Below are 23,506 nucleotides of genomic sequence, written 5' to 3'. Positions count from 1 at the left end.
TTTTAACACAGCATCTATGGTATGGAACGCATCAATGCATGCAATTAAGTTCCTAATTGTTATGTGAGATTATAATTGTGATAGTTGTGTTTCAAATAGTAAACTTGAATTATTTTATTTTTGAATTACATTTGTAGTTTTATTTGTCTTGTTTTATACATTTTATAAATAGGCTTCCTTTGATTGTTTTTGTCCATTTTTTTATTCTGTTATTTATTACCACTGCTTTTAATTTTATATTGATTTATTGTATGCAGAGATGCCCTTCTAAGGTGTGATGCCTTGTGTTTATTTTTTTCTGTTGTACTGATGTACAGAAAATGTTCAATAGTGTGAATGAATATAATCTCAGTGAAAAGCAACTTTCAGGCTGCCAAAGCATGATAGCATGGTTTTCAGATGTAAATGATTCGGACACTAAGAAAATCACGTGTCGCACTTACGTTTAACAGGAAACAGTGTACTCTGGTTATATTTACTGCTGATATTATTATTGTTACAAATTAGCTTATGGTTATTTTCCTTCCTCCGTTTCTGGTTCTTGTATGGTCTACATGCATATTTCAACAAACAACTATAATGGATTTTATCTTGCAACATTTTTTATTATCTATGGAAATATGTTTTGGCATTTGACTTCCTAAATGATACACACATTGTAAGCATGCCCTATGGGACAAATCACATTTTTTTACTCTTGAATAAAATATGCATGAACAAAAATGTGTTGCATGGTTTCTAACTCACTGATATTAATGCTAACTGCAACTTTTGCCATGACTTAATTACAGATACAACCCCTCAAAAATAATTGCATACCTTATTTGTGTCCAGTATAGCCAACCAAGAATATTTACTATTCTTCAGGTTGATTATCAAAATCATCACACAACAGTATGTTACATCTCGAAAAAAAAAAATCAGATTTAGATGTGCCTAAACATCTCAATTAGTACAGAGACGTTTATTTACCATAATCCAGATTATCTTGGTTTCATTGGTTAGTTAATTTAAATCTGCTTATTCTGCCACTGCAGTCAAAGGCAGCAATGTAACACTTGATGGATAAAAATAACAACAACAAAAAACACCCACCAAAAAAACCTTAGGACCATTTTGTATTTAGCCCTCCCTCATCGGCACTTGAATGCACCACACGTATCGGGGTATGCCTTTAAATGAAAGACCTTGAATGCTGCAGCATCACTCTACACCTGCTGATGTTGCTCAACCTACTGGGGTTTCTTGGTACCATTAGGTAATTGACAGGAAAAACAATGGGATAAACAAAACGAATTGCCTGACTTGCAAACAAACAGACAACAAGTAAATGCCGTTTTGACTCAATATCAGGGCCTTTTTTGTATCTCCTTCTACAAATTTCACAGCTCCCTCCACCGGATGTGACGTTTTGCCTCCACCTCCTGTCCATCACAGCTCAGGAGGTCCAGTGTAATTTAACAGGGTGGCCCCTTTAAACACCGCTAAAAAGGGCAGACTGCAAAAACACTCCATCTTCCAGACCGCCAGCTTCTTAAAAATAAATAAAAAATGGCTCAGCTGCAAGCCCGTTCGCTGCCTGACACCAACTGCCATCGTCTGCAAATCAGATAGTGCGAAGGGCTTTTGGGTGACTGCAGGTTCGCACAGCGGTACGCAGCTGTCTGAAACCAAAGCTAACCGGCTAGCTTTGCCATATGATATTGACGCACATTGCACAGGGACAGACCTCCAGAGAACGCGACCGGACCAGCAGTGCAACTCCCGCGGCGTTGAAATGGACAAAGACGAGGCGGACCGGCTGATAGAGAAGGCGAAGCTGTGTTTACGGTCGGGGCGGACGGATCGGGCGCTGCAGCTGCTGTACGAAGCCCAGAATATTTACCCCAGCACCCGGGCCAGAGGTAAAATTAGCTGACGCACATTCTGCAATGGCAGTCTGACAGGCTAACGTCGGTCGACGAGCCAACTTACCCCCTTTTGTATGAACTGTCGGAAATGTATTTAGCAGATTTCAGGTCGAGTGGGCTGCGTTGCTATTTTTAGAAGTGGAGACAAACGTGAGCTGTCTGGCTTTAATACTTAATGTAGGCTGCGTGCTGACTTTAAGGGCTCCCTTCCCCCTTGTAGTTCACTCTGACTTTGCTTTCTCTCGCCTAATGGGGTTCGCGGTAACAGCATCATAACCAGGGATTTCTAAAAATCCGTAGATTACCGGGAGCTCCCTGAACACAACGTGCATGAGGCAGTGAAATGTCACGGGGTCCATTTTACAGCAGTATGTGCAAGGAGTGACACACTTTCGATGTACAGTGCACAGTTCATATCACTCTACTCATGTACTGTAGAGATGGGAAAAAAACAGAATTAATAATAATGCATTATTATTAATAAATGCCTCCACAAACCGTGTAAGGAATCATTGAATGTTGAGTATATAAAATGTATGTGAATCAAATACTTTGGCCTTCAACTTCACCGACTCTTAACCACAATGAGACATTTTAGGAGCGGTGTGTCTTTGGCAGCGCCCTCCACCATCAAAACACCAAATAAGTTTGAGGAAAATGGTGTCCATCCCCCCATCAGAGTTTCAGATTTTTTCTATGTCCAGGAGCATTGAAGCTGTTGTGGAGGCTTGCAGTGGCTAAACGCCCGACTATAATTCTTACCTTTTTGATTTGTCATTCATCTGTATGTTAATGGCAGACCATATCAATTTTTGTTGGCCGGTAATGATAATTCCCTTTGTGACTTTCACTGATACCAACACCTATTGTGTTTCATCTTTCTCCATCGTCTCTCCTCATTTACACCCGAGTTGTGAGTTGACCTCAAACACTGTGTTCTTGTTTGCAGTGCTGATAGATGCCATCGTGAGGAATGGAGGCACCGCTGCTCCGCAAGCAAACCACGTACCGCCGCCGGCAGGCTGGGGAGACGAGGACATCAGGAACAATGAAACGAGTAACGTAGGGGCCGAAGACAAGAAGAGCTTCACCGAGGAGCAACGACAGGGTGTTCTCAGGTGAGCGGTGACTCTTTGACAGGTGTTTGTCACCTAGTTACACAGCAATGACGGGAGGAGTTCTGTTTTGTGTTTTGACATCCATTTCGCTTTCTTAATTTTTTTTATTGCAGGATAAAGAATTGCAAGGACTTTTATGAAATCCTCGGTGTTTCCAAAAATGCCTGCGATGAAGATTTGAAGAAGGCGTACAGGAAGTTGGCCCTCAAGTTTCACCCGGACAAGAACTTTGCTCCTGGAGCCACGGATGCTTTTAAAGGTACGAGTTTTGAAGGAGGGGGAAGAAAAAAACTGCTTTGTTTCTGTGAGATTATCACTGTGACAATATCTTTTCATGGTCCATTGTTATGTTTTTAAAAAAACATATGTTTTACATCCTTTTTGGGACTGATTTTAACCATGTTCTGAAGCACTACTCTCGCATAATGACAAGCCTCTCATGATCCCACAAGGGAAATTCTTCTTCTCAGTTACCACCTTAGCAGAGTCAGAGGTCACGGTCAGTTCAAGAGCAGCTCTCTCATGCTCGTAGTGTCATGTTTAAACAAGCTGCAGCAGGGCAGAGGCTTTAAGGTGCGTCATGCTATTTTACCACTTTTAATTGGGTTCAGACCTTTTTTCTTGAGCTGTTTGTATTCATTTATGGCTGGGATTTTTAAAATCTGGGGGAGAGACATGAGGCCAAGATCCTGCATGAGGAGAACGCGGCAGCTGCATGCAGATATTCAGAAAACAACGGAAAGATAGTGACTGTAGTTTTGCCTGTAGTTTTGCCTGCTGCGTTAAAACCCATTGCGCCCAACTATTGCAATTTGCATCAAAAATAGTAATCCTGAGTTCTGAGTCATAACTCAAGTCAAATCCGACCACACAGAAATGATACGCGTATTTTTAAATGGAGTGGGATGTACACTTTCCGAGGGGGAACTCCGGTGTCCATTTTGAAAACGTCCATTAGTAAATCATGGAATTAAGAAGGTCCTTATATCTTAATTTTCCTCAGTTTCAAGTACATGCATGGAACATAAAGATGAACTGCTAATAACTAATTCAGCATGAATGCAATGCAATTTTCCAAAATCTAAATGATTGCAGACAAAAAATAAACAGGGCTCACAGCTTGCTAACTGAATCCATAGCAACATGATGCTTTACCTAAAACTTCGGCCATGATTATCTAGCAAACCGAATACCTGTACTTTATTTTAAGGTGTGCCTCCCAGCAGCATTGGTGCGTATATTCAGCTGACTTAATAATTGCCACGACCACATGTTTCCCTCCTCTCCCAACAGCAATAGGCAATGCCTATGCAGTGCTGAGCAATCCAGAGAAGAGGCAGCAGTATGATCAATACGGAGATCAATCCGCAGCATCAAATGCACCCCAACCCTCCAGCCACAGTCGCCATGGATACTACCGAAGCTTCAACAGAGACTTTGAGGCCGACATTTCCCCCGAGGAACTCTTCAATATTTTCTTTGGAGGAAGATTTCCAACAGGTGGGTGTTTGGTTGGAAGTATTACAGTTTAGGAATGATATCTACGGTCTTTATTGCGGAAGTGTCGACGCTAAAGAAGCGCGTGTCTCTCGACAGGAAACATCCACGTGTACACCAACCAGGGAGCCTCCTACTCTCAGTTCTATCAGCCTCGTCGTCGACGTGCTTTTGAGAGGCGCGAGGAGGTGGTGGAGGACAACAACCAGAGTCAGGTCAGTGACTCACAAAACATGAAGACAACGACAGTATTATGCTGCCATCTTCTTGCAGAGACATGGCTGTGTTCTAATCATTAAAATGCACTGGAGAATCAACACTTTCTGGGGGATGCATTTTTAACATTGCTGCAACTTTCCAGTGAGCTATTCCCATACTGATTTATCTTCATGTCATTAATTTACTTTCCTCATAACTGCAGTGCGTCCCTTGCTCTGTGGTTTGCCTCAAAGACACACTGTACTGTTCTGGCATGAATCTGTGCAGCCTACATGCAGTATTATATGTGTAATCTGTCCTGATTTTATCTTCCCACAGAACACCTTCACAGCGCTGCTGCAGCTTCTCCCTGTGCTGGTGCTTATCCTCATATCAGTGTTTACTCAGATGATGGCCACTAACCCGCCCTACAGTCTCTTCTATAAGCCGTGAGTCTGTGGCGCCATTAACCTTACGACAGTGACATTTGAGCAAATCCCCCGGTTCCACCACGGTGGACGGCATCGTTCCACTGAGTACATTTCAATCATGTTTTGGGGTTTCAGGGCCATAGGGCTGGTGGTGTCCAGGGAAACGCAGCACATGGGTGTACCGTACTATGTGGATAAAAGTTTTGAGAAGGAATACCGGGGAGCTGCGCTGGATGAACTGGAGAAAACTATTGAGAGCGACTATATTGAACATCTGCAGAACAGCTGCTGGAAAGAGAAACAGCAAAGTAAGCGAGCAGCTCATTTGGATTAAACAGGGCGTCTGTTGTTACGGTGCATGCATCACTGACTTCGATAATGCTAAAATCTTCATTTATATTAAATATTTTATACAATTGCCTGTCCAGGCCCTTAAATCACATTGCATCCTGTTGGTAAATGTTAACTGAATGGCGCAACAACTTGAGAAATATCCTTAATTGCTTTCTGGTTGGAAATTGGGCGTTGATACTACTCTCATATCTGTTATTTTTAAATGTAAGGCTACAGCGAGTAACTGGGAGTCTCCGCTGGTTGCCTGGCAACTAGTCCTACCTCAGAAATACTCCGACACACATCCCCCCCCATAGAATAGCGAATGGATGTTTTTGTACTGACTTAAAAAAACAGGATATAGTGTGTCGTGCTCTTTAGAGGTTTTCATCAATTTCCAGCCTTTATGCTAAGCTAAGCTAACTGGCTGCTGGCTGTAGCTTCATATTTATCAAACAGACATGAGACTCTGCCAGAAAGATAGTAAGTGTATTTCCCCAAAATGTTGCACTATTTTTTCAGTGTAAAAGGCTATGACAAACCATTATGATGCATCTTTTTTTTTACGCTCTGTTCTCCTTTTGCAGAATCTGACTTGGCCAACCTCGGACAACTGTACCGCGATGAGCGGTTAAAGCAGAAGGCGGAGTCAATGAGGCTGGACAACTGTGACAAACTGCATCGATTGGTTGGCCGCCAGAGAGGCAAATGAGGCCTGTTTGAGAGGAGAACACGTTTCTTTACAGACTTTACAATAATGCATTTTATTGAAGTGTGTAATTTATCCAATCTGGCCACTTTGTAAAGAAATCTCTTTTAGGTACAGCGCAGTCAGTGGGAGATTATGCCACTGGAAACAATGTGCCTTCTCTCCTCTTTGATGGTAGAACATAGAGTTGCATGTCAGCTGCCAACCCTGGCTGTGGTGGTAGCAGCATCAAGTGCAAGCTCACTGTGGCAGTGTGTATGATGTCTCGGAGCCTTTAAACTTTCTTATAGAAATGGCATGACATAAGGGGTCTCCCTTTGGGGTTATGAAGGCAGTAGTATGTTCACTCATACATGTTTTATTCGTTTAGGTTTTGTAGCTTACCTGTATTTATTTTTCTTTCATGTTTTTGTGTCCTTGCTGAAATTGTAGGTGTTATTTAATAGTTAATGGAGTGATTGTTGCCTCGGCATCCTGGCTCATCTTTTTTTTCTGTAGGAAGTAATAAAATACAGTGATATAGCGCTGTAGTCATTAGACAAATCTGAAAGCTTCTGTACTGTGAAACAGAGGACCTTTTTAATTTATTATTACAACATTGACGAATCAGATTTACTGTGGTTTAATCAGGCGATTTGTCCTCTGGGACTATAGCAATAGGAGGCGCATGACAGTAAAGATTTAACAAATCATGACAAAATGTTTCTGATTGTGTGATCGCTAACGGTTGTACTGCTGTTGAGCTTCCTGCTGCCGGCACCAAGGCTCACATAGAGTGGTTTATTACGTCGGCCATTAAGCTTCCATTCAGGAAGTTGTTCGGTACTTTAGCTGCAGGCATATGTTTGAGGTTTTAAGGGTGAGGAATGACTGCTGTGTGTTGCAAACAAGTTTTTGAAGTCATTTTGATTTGTCACAAGCAAAGAGCCCGTTCACAGTGTTCTGGTGTACCCGGTGGATATGAGGAGCTCGAGTGTGAGTGATATCTGTGAGGTCGCTGGGGCTAAAATAGCATGCGGGAGCTTCTTTTCCCAAACCATGCGGTTCCTTCCATTATTTTTGTTTCGTATTAGAATACCATTTGGCCCATGTCTTAAGAATGTTTTATACATTCTGTACCTTTTTTAATTTATACCGATGTTTTGTATAGAAGAACAATTTCTCATCCCATCTCCCAACAGAATTATCAGTTTAAATCGTTGCCAGATCTTGCAATGAGTGGGACGTAACCCTGTGGAGGTGTTGACTTTAATTCTTTAGGATTCAAACCCCGTCCAGACACTGATACTTGTTTCTGTGCACTAAGACTGCCAAACTGCCTTAGCTGTTCTCACACAATATTCAGGTTCATCTCCAGCACTTTTAAGTTAATGTTCAATCCTGTGTTCCCTATTGGTACTGTTGCATGCATCCTAGTGAGAGAGTGTTTAATTAGTTATGTATTTATTTTTCAGCAACCACATCTTCATGACTACTGACACAGTAAATATTAATTGATTAGAATATTCAGGTCCTCACTGTAACTCCAAACATGTAAAACCTTGACTGTTATACGCAAAACCCCGGTTTTGGTATCCGTCGGGGTCGTAGTACATCTGAGTAACACTGCAGAATTCAGTTTTCAGCTAAATATACCTGAAAATTAAAGATGTAATCAGAATATTTTTGGGCCCGTCTGATTTATTCATTTATGATTTGGTGGTGGTTTTACTCTGAATGCTTCATTTGTTTGGTCACATCATTAAGAAGGCAAATGAAAAGACACAGGTGACTCGTATCTATCTTGTTATTATTGTTCCACATCACCATTAGAAGACTCCACATTATCCTACTGATGGTATAATAATTAAAGTCTCTTTCAAGGTGATCAGGCAGTGAGACTGAGTGACAGCAAATATTTATATTTAAAAAGCTAAATAAATGTAATGTAAAATATATCGCAAAGAAGGATAACCAAACACATTTAGTGTGTCTGAACCTCTCACTGCTGTCTCTGGAAAAACATCATAAGAGCCCAAAGGCTTTAATATTTCTTTAAGCTGTCCAATTACTTCTCAAACATAAGAGGTTTGACTTGCTGCGTGTAAAACGTGAGACGTGTTTCTGTTTGACTCGACATCCATCAAACTAATACACCTTTACTGCTGTTGATGCCAGTTACAGATGTCTGGGTTTAACACGCATGGAAAAGCCCTTGTTTACATAAATCACTGGGCATGGTCATAGTGAAAACATGAACACAATGTATTTACACAACAGTATGGCATCTTGTACATGAGTTGGCTTTGACTCGATAAAAGCTTTGACTACATTAGATCGACGAGGTCAATTTACATCAAACTAAACCGACTAAAAAGCTGAATGTAAAACCCTTCCTTATCGTAGGTCCTACGCCAGAGTGGGAGCTTTGTAGAAGATGGTGTGTCCCATCTGTGTGTAGACATCGCTGGGGAACAACAGGTTTTTGGAAGCACAACACTGTATAACTTATTTATAATGTAATGCGCGTGCTGCTTTTTGCCATATGGCTACAGCTCCTGGAGCTCATTCCTGATCAAATCTGCATGCGTTTCCCTACTGACACACAGTGCACTTAACATCGATGTCATGAATGAGGCAAAGCAGACTTTTTATATATATATATATATATATATATATATATATATATATATATATATAGAAATCCAATGCTAGCTATTTAAATCTCCCACTCGAAGGCACCGATTTTGATTGGACAGCTCGTAAGCAGCACGGTTTCAGCAAACTGTTTTGAGTTGGAACCGTGGGCAACTTTTGTGCCAATTTAAGCTTAACATAGATGAATGATGGCTTTCTATGAAGTTTCATTGTTTATTTTAAAGTCCACAAAACATTTTAATAACGGGACGTTTTCTCAAAAATACTGAAAATGACACATATGCATGTCGAGACGGTTTCACTGGAAGTGAACCCTAAATAAAATCAACTCATCACTAACAATACAGACATTTTTTTGAAATGATTGGAGAGTTGTTAAAATAATCAAATGTTTCTTTTTGAAATTAGCACAATCATTCTCAACTTCTATCTTAATCAGACTCTTTGGCCTCTGGTTTTATATTTTATCACCAACATGGTATGTTTCTTAAAATCAACCGCACTAATCTGAATGAAAACCAGGTCTCAAGAAGGCTTAATTCGGTCAATTTGTAGGCTAAGAGTAATTTGTATCTTCATTTACAGTAAACAACCAGATGTAATTCAGAGCAGGCTACGTCTAAGTGATCCGCAGCTATGTCTATGAAAGGTTTGACCTTTTCTTCCTGCCCCATTGTAATCTGGGATTACACCGTTTATAATCCATGTCTGTATGGCTGTCTAAGAGGAAATGAGCTTCTTCATATTACAGTCTATCCATTTCACCTGGAGTGCAAATAAAGGTTACACTGCATTTTATGCAGAGTGAAAATATGTGGAACTGACAGGATGAGTTCAGTCTTGTGGTTTCACATCTTTCAATCCAACTCTGGAACACTATTGGATCAAATTGTCATACTGGATGTTCATTTCTTCATTTTAAGGTCAGCTTCTATGGCACAACGGCGCCCCCTGGTGCCTCCATCCTGCAGTCAACGAGAGGAAGAGAAAACCATCAGAAGCCACACCAGCGTTTCACTGGTCAAACAAGTTGATCTTCAAGATGTTCGAGCTCAAGGTGAATTGGTTTTACTTTGTTTTGATTATACAACAACTGTAGTTTTTATTATGTCTGCTTCAGGAAGAAAGACAAGAAAGTAAGGTGATGTTTTAAAGACTGTAGGATACTTACAAACAGAGAGAGAAGGAAGGCAGGAGAGGACATGGAGACAGTGTCCTGTAGGAGGGAAATGATGCTTATCAGCACTGCAACACAAAAGTGCATTGAAAGTCTCCAGAGGACACAAAATAATGCAGACAAATATACAGAACCGAAACTATTCAGCAGAAGGAAAGGTTGAAATAAGCTTTAAGAGAAAATATAATTATATGTAGGTTTATTGTGATGTGGCCATTTTAAATGTTTACTATTTCATCGCTGCACTGCAATTGCACTACTTATCCACACCATATATCTTTAAAAAGGAACATGCCAGCTTGTCAAGCTCATTAGCTAAATACAACGTATCCTACATACAGACAGTATATATATATATATATATATATATATATATATATATATATATATATATATATATATATATATATATATATATACTTGTCAACCATTTTTCAAAGCATAGCATGATGTTTTACAACCAGCTCCTACCTTCTAGTCAACTTCTGGTTTCGGTTAACATCAGAACGCTATGAAACATCCACATTCAGCACTCAGATCGGGTCATTTGTCATCAAGATATTTAGGATTGTGCTGCAGCTACTTCAACAGCCCACTAGGTGCTTAAGTCACAGTAGAAGGAATGTGAACAAGAACTCTGACTAACTACAAAAAATCTTCTTTATTTCTTAACACTTTTCCGGCACAGGTTGAAAAAACAAAAACATTTTGTATTGACAAAGTTAGGTTATTTGTGCATGGTAATGTAGATGTAATGTAGTTGTTTTGAAAATGCTTTGTTTCTGTAATCAGTTCTTACAAATCTCTGACAGAAACACCAGCAGTTCTTCTCTCACCTTATCATGCAGAAATAATGCAAATAAAGGTAACTATATATGAATTGTGATTCATTGGGTCCATTATCTGCCAGTTCATGTTCATACTGTTGTGTAATTAATTAATGGTAAACAATAGCTTTCTTGAAGGTAGAATATCAATGGATAACACTTACTGTATGCTTTGGTAAATAGTTGTCAGTAATGGTCTTTACATTATTATTGCATTATTACATTATTGCCTACCATTTTCCAAAGCATTCATGTGATGTTCTAAAAACAATGTATTGCTTTCCAGTCAACCATTGGTTTGAAACTTGTTTGAGATACATACACTAATCTCCACATGTATTGTCTTTTTATAGTATTATAGTAAATGCATTCAAAGATACGGTATTGCATTCATTAACTGATGTCTGAAAAGTCGGAGCCATAAGATGAACAATAAACAAATTGTGACATTGGTGGAGTGTTGCATTAAAAACAACAAAAGTTGACTTCTGACAAGAACACTTTTCTTGAATGTTTCAAGTCTCTTTAAGTTTATTTTGATAGCATTTGAAACCAATGGCTACCTGAAAGGATATCACTCTAAAAACTAATGTCATGCTTTTGGAAAAGATCTACTTTTCTTCTACCTTTAAGTCAGCCTGTTGTCTCACCCTTGTCTCTTCTTCTGTACTCTCTGCTTTTGTCAAAATTCTAGTGAAGCACCTTGTCAGTGGAGTCCTGTTTGCGTGTGCTCTCACGGCCCCTCAAGCTTTTGGCGCTGATACCAGAATCTGATGTCTCCATGATGAGCTGGGTAGCCAGAAACTGCTGGATCTGCTCCAGGACATCACGCTGCATCTCCAGAGCCATGTGGTACACATCATGATCCAGGCTGTTGTACATGACTGCATTCTGAAACATCAGCATGATGTCCCTCTGGAACTCGGCGGTGGTCCGTATCAAACCGGTCTCAATGCTCTTTTTTATGGCGGCGAGGTCCATTGGCCTTGAGAGGTGGAGAGCAAAGAGGGGATGAGAGCGATGTTGAATGTCAATAATCCAATGTCATCTAGCAAAAACAAGGTGGTTTGTCTTCGTGTCTGAAAAGTTTAGATTTTCACTTTGCTCAAGCAATATGACAAGTAACCACAATAACAACTATAAATGAAATGAAAATAGGCATACAATATGACCACAGCAAACATGTCCTGTGCTTACCTCTGCACAATACTGTGGTACCCAGGTGCAATTTCATGAGTTACTGGCTGCAGGAAGACATTTGCATACCTACAACATATTCACATAAATCACATCTGTTTCAGAAATTATGCATCAAATTACATATTTTAGAGGCTGATCATCAGGGGCTGGGGTTACTGTTTAGAGTCATAATCTGACCTGTGATTGGCCGCTGCACGCCACACCAGCATAATGGCTTTCTTCCAGATCTTGTGAGCCTGGAGAGCTTCATGGTCCTCACTGCAGACAGAACTGCACAACAACAGTGCGTATGGAAGTCATAAAAACAGATAGGTCGTGAGATCATTATCATCATGCAGAACCTGATCTGCATGATCAGGATCTGCATGAAGACACAGCAAGAAAATACATGACACACTTGCCCGTATGAGTATGTGTTTCACTCACAACTGTGATGAGGCGGGGCTGCTGGGGATGGAGTCTGCGGTTGTGTGGAGCTGTAAAGACGAGGAGGCTGTGTGGAGGCTGTACCCGTCCTCACTCTCGCTGGCCGCAGGCTCGAGCTCCATCTCGCCGTCTGGCTCCGACAAGAATCCCTCCACCCCATCAGCCTCTTCGTCTCCACACACTTCTGGCCCATTAAGCTCATGGTACACGTTAGTCCCTGAGGCCTTTTCTCCTCCCGCTTTCATCCCCTGCAAAGATGGAAAAAGATGCAGAGATTCAATCAGAGCTTACAGTGCAGGGATACAGTGGAACTAGGCACTCTGCATTTCATCACAAGCATCATGTTCGCTTTGTCCTCGTGGGGTGCTATACCTTGGGATGTCTTTCTGTCAGTGGGCTATCTTCTAATACTGAGTCTGTCAAGATGAATAATAAGAAGGAAATGGTTATGCAAAATGCATGTTCTGAAGCAAGTGAATACTAGTATTGGTACATAGGTGTGCATACCTCGATGGGGCTTTTCAGGTCTTCGCTGTGCCCATTTCTCGCTCTCACGTTTTAGAGTAACATCCAATGAAATGTGGCTTTTCTGCTGCGCCAACATTCCAATCTCTCTCATTGCCTCAGGCTGTGGAGGTGCTCCAGCGCGGCAGTGCTCCAAACGCTTTGAGCTGCGTGAGGATGAGGAGGTGTGAGGAAGGCCCCTTAGTCCCATGGGGAATGCAGCCAGACCGCTATCTTGACTGTTGCACAGAGACGAGAGTGACACTGAAGTCCCACCCTGAACTTCTAACACGTCAGTCTTCCCTTCCAGGCTACTGTGATGAGACATGGACTGTTGGACCCCTGTGGGCTCCCAGGCACCAGACAAAGCGTGGCCGTTCTCTTCACACAGTGACAGCGCAGCCTCAACTGCAGCTGCATCCAAAGCCTCTGCAGTCACATCTGTCTGTTGAAGAAGAGATATGACTCTTAATCTTAAAGAATAATTGAGCTATCAAACTCATTTTTCATAGTTTGCCATGTCCTGTCTGGTAAATCTCAGAAGTGATGTTGGTGAGTTCACAACTCATTAGATTGATGACCAAAATGAAAAATAACACATTGTAAAATAACGTTTAAAACCTCAAGCAGGAATTATTGATCACAAATAATGCTGTGAACATATGTAGAACTTGTCACCTTGTCCTCAATGATAGCGATAATGTCCCCCACCGTCTTCAGGTCCAGCTCATCCCCCATGTAGGACACAGTCACACCCTCCTCACCGAGCTCTGCCACCTTATCCTCTGCAGAGATAGGCTGGCACCCAGGGGGCAAAGACAGCACCATCACATCCACCTCTGCACACAAACAACAACAGATTTTCAACTACAATATTAAATTAGCAAGAGTAGCAGTTTGTAAAACATTCATTTAGTATTTCTACTTCACCGAATACTTAGCTCAAGCTTTATCATCTGCTTGTATTTAAATTTGAACCACAATGACTCGTTTGCTTTTATCTTTGACCATGAAATGGATACCTTTAGATATTAAAGATATATTAAGTAGTGTATACATATGATACAAAAGGTCTGAGTATAGTTGACATTTTTAGTATCACAAGTGTGTTCCTTTCCCCCGAATGTATAAAATGCACTTTTTATTCATAAAATTAGACTTGTGATAGCTCAGTTTTGCTCTGAGATTGCACAATAAATAATTATTTTGGTCTACCATTGCAAGTGAATGACTTCAGTTAACAAGCGTATGTCTTACATTAAATTCTCAAGCTACAAAGAATAGGACATTGAGGATTCAAGGAGATTCAGCATGTGGATTGAGCTTTGAGAGGTCTGGGTCAAAGCGGACAGACCTGTATTTGCTGAGGCAGGAGAGTCAACAGACACAGGAGTGGCAGCAGAGAGGGGAGCACTGGAGGCTGAGTCTGCACTGACCATGAAACCTAACGGGGCAAAAAACTGGGTGGGACCCGCCTCCAGGAGACACAACAACATCGGGGCACCTGTCATGCAAGCGTTCATAAACATGAACACACAAAGTGCAGACAAAGGAGCGGAGGCTCTGTTAGCCGATGTATGACAGCTTAGACGACAGTAGCACTTTTATATAGAAAGCATCCATCCATTTAGAATTCAAGGAGAAAAGCTAACACATATAATGTTCCTGCATAGGGCTTTTTTTTGCCAAAAGGGGATTCTACTAAATATGACCTTGATTTAAATAAATCTTATTTTAATTAAGTATTTTGTGAGATGTTCTTTTTTTAAATTTTTTTTTAAAGAAAATGTCTATTGATCTGTGTTAAGAAGATAGATCATGGACACAAATCAAACACTGTATCTGTACCTGTTGCCTGAGTGAGAGGTTGGCTTGGTAGAGCCAGCTGCAAGTCATGTGCTCCTGTCATATTAGCAGAGATCACGTCCCCCTCCCCAATCTGGGATGTAAACGCATACATGCATGTCAAACATTTTCTCTTGGACATAAAGTGCACATCAAATATACTAAATAATAAATAATACACATTTATGGCGGAATATCTTTGTGATATTTCTACAATTTGATTGGAATCTCTGTGCAAATGTTTATACAAAAAGCCCTAAAGGCAGCACTGCATGTCAGAGCCGAAACGCTACCAGAGGAATGTGAGGCAAAGATCTAGTAACGGATCAACTTGTGCTGACATAATGGGATTTCACAAGAGCACAAGTTGGCTTCATAAAAATGACAAAACACAAAACAAGCTGGATAATTCCAAAAGGTAACTTGTCCAGCAACCACTCGAGAAGAACCTTGGCAGAGACTGGCTGACCCAGAGCTCCTTGGCTGCAATGAAAATCACGCCACACGGAACCACTGAGGACATCTGACCAAAAGCTTGGAGGTAAAAAAGTAAATGACAGCAACCTGGAAGCAAAAGCAGGTTGCATGTTTGCAGTTTGCAAAAAGGTGCCTGAAAAACTAAGAGGCAAAACATTCAGTGGTGCATTAAAACCAACTTTGCACTCTTCAGCTATAATGCAGAGAGAAATGACACTTAACACAAACAAAACACAATTAGAGCATTAAAAAACTAATGAAAAATATATTTAGTGATGCGTTAACACTCAAATCATACATACATTTTATTTGTTCCAAGTCAAATCATTTCAAGAAAGCAAAGCAAAATGATTTCCTGACTAAATGTATTGTTTCAGTTGTACAGCCTCTTAGACTTTTAAGGACGGAAATAACTGTTTTCCAAAGACAGTAACCTATATATAATATATATAATATTCAGAACACAGCAATGGTTTCATACAGAACTACGATTGACCTTGTGTGGCACAGCCAAAGACAACACCTGAACCCCATTTAAAAAGGAGTGTTCACAATCTATAAAACACATCACAGTGTTTATAGATTCTTGAGGTAAAAACCAACACATTACAATGCAATACATTTGCAAAAAATGAAAGCTTTATGCAACTGGCAAAACAAACCACAGCAACCAAAACCACAAAATATGATGAAATACAAAATGATTAAATAGTTCCTAAATGCACAGTAACTCTACAAAGAATGAGATGAAGATGGGGTGGCCTGTAGACTTGAACATATTAATTAGAGAGCTTGGCACTGTTGGCATAACACAGTAAGTCCCCTCCACATACCAGTCTTGAATTTGTGGCCAAGATACTGCCTTTCTTCAGTAACTCTGACAGGAGTGGAGATGGTGGTGGTGTGGCTTTCTGGACCAGGAGCTTCTTTTGAGTGGGATCATCCAGAAGTGACCCAGGGCTGATGTCATCATTTCCTGGTCCAGAAGACTCAGCAATTGTCATTAACCTGGTTGATCCTGAAGCCTAGAGACAGAGAGATAGAAACGTGATGTCATACTTGCATACCAATCGAAGAATGCTTTCATCGATCAATTCTGATGTGAGTATCTCCAATATGTTTCTGGGAATGGTCAGGAATATTACACTCCTTTGTGATATATAATAATATTATATTATTATTATTATAAAGTCATATTTTAACTGTTTTTATACATTACATCAGTGATGGTAGATTACTTTAAACTGTGTATGTATATATATATATATATATATATATATATATATATATATATATACATATACATACATACATACATACACACACACACACACACACACACAGTATATATTAATATTGTCTTTAATCAGCAAGATGAAAATTGATTTATCTGCAGCATTCTTGAGAGAAATACAAATTATTATTATTATTATTAACATTAGCATTACACCTTATAAAAATGCCAGCAAACGTTTCTAAATGTCTCATGCAAAAAACATGATAATTAAAAAGCAGGGCAAATTTACAATACCGGTACTTTTGAACCTACGGTGACTTACACTCTTTGTCAAAGCGAGATCCAGGGTCAAACACTTGAGTCGGTCACCCGGTGAGAACTCCTGGCTTGGGGAGCTGCAGCCTGATAGCGAATGTATGGTGATGCCGGGCTCTCGCTTAGATGAGTTCTTTGCCACCTGTCTGGCTGGAAGAGGGAGGGGCAGCATAGAGTGATTACCTCATCAGTCACAAGAGCTGATGTTCAAGCTCCTTTTCTTTTCCCCACAAGAAAAACATGCCATGACTATCTTTCTTTTGCATGCTAGCAACATGGCTTTGCAACTATCACTCACACACACACACACACGCACACACACAGTGAAGGAGTTACCCTGATAAGCAGCATTTGTAATTTTTCGTTTCAGCTCTGCTTCTTTCTCCTCCAGTTTCTTCTTCCTGACGGATGCACATAAAATACACACATTGGAAGAGTCTCATGTTGAAGCTTTACAAACATAAAAAGAAGAAAGTGTGTTGCTTCTTACTGCAGAATGTCTTCCCATAACTCTTCTAGTTTGGAATCCAGACATCCTGCTTGAATCAGTTCAGTTTCTCTCTTCAGCTTCCTGTGATAACAGCAATGCATCAACCAATCTCATTGATCCAAACGACTGGGATTTTGTCACACTGACAGTGATGTGACGTGTAAAAGGTAAACTTGTATACCTGTGCGTCTCCTGTGTTTCTTTGATCAACTTTTTTAGTGCATCAATCCTGTCAGCCGTCAGCCTGCGGACTATCACATCCTCCACTGTCTCCACCACTTCACCTCTCTCTCCCCGCTTCCGCCTGAAGGTAACAGATGCACTATTAGTTGAATACATTGTTTTCTGGCATATGCTGTCAATGCATGTGTCCAACAGTATAAGGCGCTGTCATCTATTTTAGCTTGCAAGTCCACAAAAGCAGGCTCATGGTTAAAGTCCCTTTGGCACTCACTTTGGGGCCTCTATTGTTTGCAGGAGCTCAGAGTACTTGGAGGCACAGTGCTGTGAAGAGCCAAAGAAGAATAAAGAGCAGCTTTGTGACAGGACAAAAAAAATATTGTGTTGCAAAAGTATACTGCAGAGGTCATTATGGAAGAGTAAGCTTGGATTTTGTCACACCTTTTGAGAGAACCAGTCAGGTGGTCGCCCGGGTTCTGCAAATGGTTTAATGGCTCGACTGACAGACACCCTGTTGAGATGAAGACAGTGTGTGAGATGATCAAAGATGAAATACTCATTAAAGGGTTGAAGTCCAAAATAGGCTTCTATCTGTCCTTTTTTTGTAATCTTAAAACATTTGTTTTTTCTTCTTCTCCCAATTCTTAATTATTCTATATCTATTTTGTCCCTTTGTTTATTACAACTGTTTTTTGGAATTCTTTTAGTTGTAAATTCATACAAAATGTAATCTAAGATAAGGCCAGCATGCACTGGGCGACACAGTGGATAGCATGGCAGTTAGTTCATCTTATTTAACTGTGAAAGAAAACAACAGCAACCATAATTCCAAGCACACCTGGGGGGGACACCCGTACTGACAATATATAACCTTAAAAGGTAAAAGGATAAATGTGTGTTTTTTTTTTTTTTAATGAATACACTGCCACAAAACGTATACCTGTTAAAACTACAAATGACACAAAACGAAGAATCCTTGGCACAGGTTTGAGACTAAAAGGGGGCCATAACGCAGCAGTGGTACAGTACCAGTTCTGGTCTCCACTCTTCATGACAGATGTGGCCAAACACAGCTTCTCCCTCGCCGACCATGGCTCTGTTGGTCCAATGACAAGTAGCTTGTGTTCTGCAGATGTGGAGGAAAATGGACTAAACATAATGCACGCGTCACATAGTTCATGTTCAACTGTAGTTCTCGGGCCTCTGGCACTGCAATTAATCTCTTGAGCTTCGTTCGCATGCTACCTGAACCCGCAGCCCTACCACCGTGCAGCTCGCACGTCACTAACTGCTTCACGCGTTTGATTGTAACAGGAGCCGCTGTCCGCGTGAGCACACAGCTGTCAACCGGCTAATGACGGCGGTGGGTCCTGGCCCCGGCTGCCCCGCCGGGAGCGGAGCGCTGCCGCGCAGGAAGTTAAGCAACGTTAACGTCAACAGCTCGGGACGCTCTCCGCTAACGGATAGCATGCCGTGACATTTCGCTTAGGCGCCGACGTTACTCACTTCCAACGCCGTTTGCCATCTTCCTGTCATCCCGACATCACGGCGGACGGAAACCCGGCGATAAACACGACGCTGGCGAGCTCCGCACGCGACATTCATCGAGCGAAGGGACGTTAACGTCAGTGGATGATGTCACGTTGTGGCCGTTGAGGCTTCCACGGTAGTTTCTTCCTAACGTTAGCTAGCCGTTGTCCGTTAAAAGTCGCTGTCGCGTGAGCTCGTTGCTGTTGGTAACTCAGAGATGAGCCCCCCTGAGAGGCATCCGCACAACACGGTTTGATTCCGCGTTGACCTCTACAGAGCGCGTGCTACACATCACTCTCCCCCCAACAACAACAAAAACGTCCAGGCGAGAAAGATGTAGCTTACTGTAACGATATCTATCAAATAACTAGCAGCGAAGTGTTCGGACACGCCCACCACCGGAGCGTAATGAGGGTGCACCCCGGGGTGCTTCTTTCCTCAGCCAAATCACTTGCTTTGCACTTTTATGCAAAGATGCCCCTTTTCGTGTTGCTGTAGAAATAAAAAGAGTGATAATAACACATGTGCACATTCATTTAATTTATGATATGATGCCACTATTGTGAAAACCTGTAACTGTAAGTGGTCAGTTATGACTCATATCTTATTGTGACATTGGACAAATTAAACTGTTGTAATATTACAGGTATTATAAAATCACTATAGAAAATGACAAAAGATTTAAGATATAAAACAAAGAAATATTAAGAGAGATATAAGGCATATTCATATATGTATGTTCGGATTTTAATGTGTCCTAATTAAGTTAAAAACGTTCTTTTTTTTTGTCGAACTAAATGTATTTTATTTTTAATTGTGACATGACTTTTCAATGGCAGATTTTTTTTAAAAGAGTCAGAAAAGAAAAGCAATATTTCCAGTAACCATGTGTTGAGGCTGTTCTGTGTTAAATGCTAAGTGGGCTTTTTCCTATATAATACTTTAAGCAGCAGGAGCAACAGACGAGAAAAACTGGTCTACAGCCAGTATGATGCAGGAAAACAACAACCAGAGTATCATTTAAAAAAACATATTGCAATATGTGTGGCTGTTGCGTTTGGCCACCTCCTGCATGTTGCTGGATTTTCCTTTTATGAACAACTGCTGTCGAGTTGCCTGTTCTTTTTGGTAAATTGGCCAATAGTTAATTGTCTCAACAACAGAGAAGTATATATTTTCCTGTAATTATACCAAAATAGATCATTTCTATTTTTAAACTGCCTATACTACAGTATTTATTTTGGATTGTAGATCTACTAACGTGGAAATAAAGTATGACTGAAGACAGATGTCTTTAAATGTTCACACTTAATGTTAAACACGTGTACTTGATGGGATATGCAAACACCTACCCCTCCTCTCAGGTTTCAGGGATACTATAATGCAGAGTCGGTCATAAATTAACAATATGAGAGAGGAGGCATGCTGGTTGACTGACTAGATGGATGGCTATAGAGTTTATACGTGTCAAGCGTAGTTAACAATATTAAGTTTGAACTATATATGGACCGCAGAATCTGATCTTTCCTACTTTACTTATAACACATTGGGCAAATTATGTTCTCGGGCCCTTGGTGAAAGAGGACAGTGCAGCAGCCCCTTCTACTCAGTCCAGTATCTCCCACAGAAAGAGACCAATTACGACAGGGAAACAAATGTTAATGAGGCACTTGACATTTAACTCCAGCACTGCCTCTTCGCCCCCCTGCTGCTGTGTGAATAACTGTCAGCTCTACAGGACGGACTGGCAGCCCTGTAGAGGATAGAGACATGAGACACATCATTCTGCTGTCTGATAGAACTCACTCCTTGACAGACTCAATCCCTCACCTTGCAAACTTAGTGCTGGATATATCTTATACCCAGTGTTCTTGTGTAGCCTATTTGTTCTAAGAAAGCATGAGTGCCTCTTCAAACCTAGTATTACCGTATTACCTTCCTGATTGCTGTTATACTATTAATCTGCACAATGCTCCAGGTAACTTTAATCAGTGCGTCACCAACCGGTTATATCTGACCGACAGCTACAATCATTTAATACACAAAGAACAACATGTTTGCTTTGATGCCAAATAATGTTTTACGCTGTAAAAGAACACAATATTTTTTTAATGTTTTTAAATTCCAACATTCAACACTTTCACATAATAAACTTGTTATGAATACAGATGATTCATTATTGATTGTTCCTGGTGAGTGCACCTAAAATGAATGCACTCAGTAAATATATATATTAAAATATTCCACATTTGATATTTGTCCGAGAGAGCATTGCACACAGGAAAATTAATTAAAGTCATGAAAAACAATGTATTCTCCTGAGAGTGTCCTTATTATAGCCTAATGCCTTTTCATGTAGCTGTCAGGTGTTATGACAAAAACAGGTGTTTTTTCATCCCTTTATGTTAAATAAACTATTAGCTTTTTGAATCGAATCCATATTTAGACTTCTTATAAAACAATATTTAATGTTCCATCTTGCAGGCACACGCTCTATCGTCTCAGGTAAGTGAGTGATAGAGACTCTAGAGATGAAGGTCACGCCACATGTTGCCATTAACTGGTGCACCGAGCTGATCCTGGGGGCAGAACCACAGCTAGTTATCTGAAGGAGGGAACCTATTGAAGCCTCCCCCCTCATCTTTGCCATTAATCTCACTTCATTTGTTACTGTAAGTTGTGGTGGACGCAGTTGGAAACAAGCGGACTTTCCTTTCCTTTCGCTGTTGGTCTTGTGGTGAGTGATGTTGTGATTATTACGAGTTTGGATACATCTTGAAAAAAAAAATCAATATTTGTACAAATTCATGGAAACACCTCATATCAGACCACATTTCTCTACATGTGTGTGCTGAAATTGTCAGCATATTTACAGAAGTATGACTTGCATTAGTATTGTATGTAGAAACAATGTGTATTGATATAATTGACAAATTAATATCATGCCCTCTGACAAAACAATGTCTTCTGTTGCTGGGTAATGATGCTTTTCATGCTCACTTAAAGCAATTGAAGTCATATTTCTTGTTTAAATATGGCAGAACCTGAGCAGCAGCTGATTAATAGCATTGTTGACAACTCTCTACACCTGCAGTTTAGGATAAAACTATTCTGAGAGCAACTAGTTAATGTTAATGTTTTTACATGCCCAGTTAGCGGAAGCCCTCCCCTGGGGAGGCTGCGCTGCCTCCCCTCCCTCCCAAGACCTCCTCCTTTGAGACCCTCCCTGTGCCACTTGCAGCTGAGACCCAGGGAGCAGAATTAACAAGCAAATTGAAACTGACTAACCTCGGCACACCTTCAACAAAGTGTCACAAGTGTGTTTGCACTTTTGAAGTGTCTCATTTTATTTATTCCACTTTCTTTATCAGTGATGCATATGATTATTTCTTGTTTGTTAAGTCAACATTGATGGTTTGCTACAGGCTGACTGACTTGAAAAGGGGCAGGATGTCCAACAACATGGCCAAGATTGCAGATGCTCGAAAGACGGTAGAACAACTGAAACTGGAGGTCAACATAGAGAGGATGATGGTGAGTCAGCGCATTACAACACAATTAATGATGATTAGATTTAGATTGCTAATTATGGCAGCATGTTATATAACTAATGCATGAAAATGCTCTTCTCACTTCCCTGTGTCTCAAAAGATATTTAATTTCATGAGTATTTAAATGAACATCAATTTTTAATCTTAAACTTGAACCGAAGAGCAGTCCGCCTTTAACAGACAACTTTTTTTCATTTTTACAATAGCCCTCAATTAAATAAAATGTGCTCCCTTTCCATAACTGATATCAGTGTTTACTCTTTTGATTGATGCAGGAAATAAGGTTGCCTTTTAGTGTTCAATCAAAGCTTTGAATTTAACAAAAAGGAATAACATCATTTAAAATGTTTTTTTATCCTCTTCCCCACACTCACACACACACAACCTTTGTGTACAGATATCCAAAGCAGCCGCTGATCTGATGGCCTACTGTGAAGCTCATGCCAAGGAGGACCCCCTGGTGACACCACTCGCTTCCTCTGAGAACCCGTTTCGAGAGAAGAAATTATTCTGTGAAATACTATAACATGTACCAGATAAATGTCAAAGCTATTTTAATTTCTGGATTCAGGTGTAAGACAACTTTTATTTGACAGAATTCTTTTTTGTAATTAAAGCAGCTCTTGGGTGACTAACTTTACCTGAGGAATGATCCTTTGAATATGATCATGATGACAATAAAGATCTGTCAAAAGTGGGTGCGAAGGTCATTTAGACAGGATGGCACTGCTGCCTCTCTCCTTGTATCAGAGTTTATATATTAACTCAACTGTATAGCTGTGTTCTCATTTGGGTTTTCATGTTCAAGGCTGACTCATTTTAAGATATTAAAATAAAGTTGCACACCGTTTGCTGTTCCACAATAAGCTGACCAGGACATGTGTTCAAGATTGTTTTTCTTCTTTTTATAACTA

General features: G+C 40.4%; 3 protein-coding genes across 3 annotated transcripts; 2 read left to right on the top strand and 1 right to left on the bottom strand.

Moving 5' to 3' along the window:
- The first annotated feature begins 1,440 nt into the window (after positions 1-1,440).
- On the top strand, positions 1,441-7,854 carry dnajc18 (DnaJ (Hsp40) homolog, subfamily C, member 18). The gene is made up of 8 exons (XM_034550152.1): positions 1,441-1,904; positions 2,860-3,028; positions 3,142-3,287; positions 4,322-4,528; positions 4,625-4,740; positions 5,063-5,172; positions 5,290-5,462; positions 6,075-7,854. The coding sequence occupies exons 1-8, from the start codon at positions 1,778-1,780 to the stop codon at positions 6,197-6,199; spliced, it is 1,173 nt and encodes a 390-aa protein (XP_034406043.1). The 5' UTR covers positions 1,441-1,777; the 3' UTR covers positions 6,200-7,854.
- A 1,179-nt stretch (positions 7,855-9,033) lies between these two features.
- On the bottom strand, positions 9,034-19,410 carry LOC117743276 (bromodomain containing 8). Its single transcript, XM_034551140.1, has 19 exons — positions 19,018-19,410; positions 18,541-18,637; positions 17,953-18,022; positions 17,786-17,835; positions 17,513-17,635; positions 17,332-17,412; positions 17,178-17,242; positions 16,849-16,991; positions 16,123-16,314; positions 14,816-14,906; positions 13,646-13,806; positions 12,971-13,412; positions 12,836-12,879; positions 12,464-12,711; positions 12,215-12,307; positions 12,035-12,103; positions 11,540-11,822; positions 10,005-10,049; positions 9,034-9,798 (listed from the first exon to the last, which is right to left on the bottom strand). Exons 1-19 carry the CDS (start codon positions 19,034-19,036, stop codon positions 9,739-9,741), a joined length of 2,376 nt encoding a protein of 791 aa, XP_034407031.1. The 5' UTR covers positions 19,037-19,410; the 3' UTR covers positions 9,034-9,738.
- Positions 19,411-22,482: 3,072 nt separating this feature from the next.
- gng8 (guanine nucleotide binding protein (G protein), gamma 8) lies at positions 22,483-23,139 on the top strand. Its single transcript, XM_034550505.1, has 2 exons — positions 22,483-22,575; positions 22,990-23,139. The coding sequence occupies exons 1-2, from the start codon at positions 22,492-22,494 to the stop codon at positions 23,116-23,118; spliced, it is 213 nt and encodes a 70-aa protein (XP_034406396.1). The 5' UTR covers positions 22,483-22,491; the 3' UTR covers positions 23,119-23,139.
- The last annotated feature ends 367 nt before the right edge of the window (positions 23,140-23,506 follow it).

The sequence above is a fragment of the Cyclopterus lumpus genome, chromosome 14 (genome assembly GCF_009769545.1).
Source record: "Cyclopterus lumpus isolate fCycLum1 chromosome 14, fCycLum1.pri, whole genome shotgun sequence".
In the NCBI taxonomy this organism is placed as follows: Eukaryota; Metazoa; Chordata; class Actinopteri; order Perciformes; family Cyclopteridae; genus Cyclopterus; species Cyclopterus lumpus.
The sequence above is the reverse complement of the archived record's forward strand: the minus strand, read 5'-3'. Positions and strand labels throughout refer to the sequence as shown.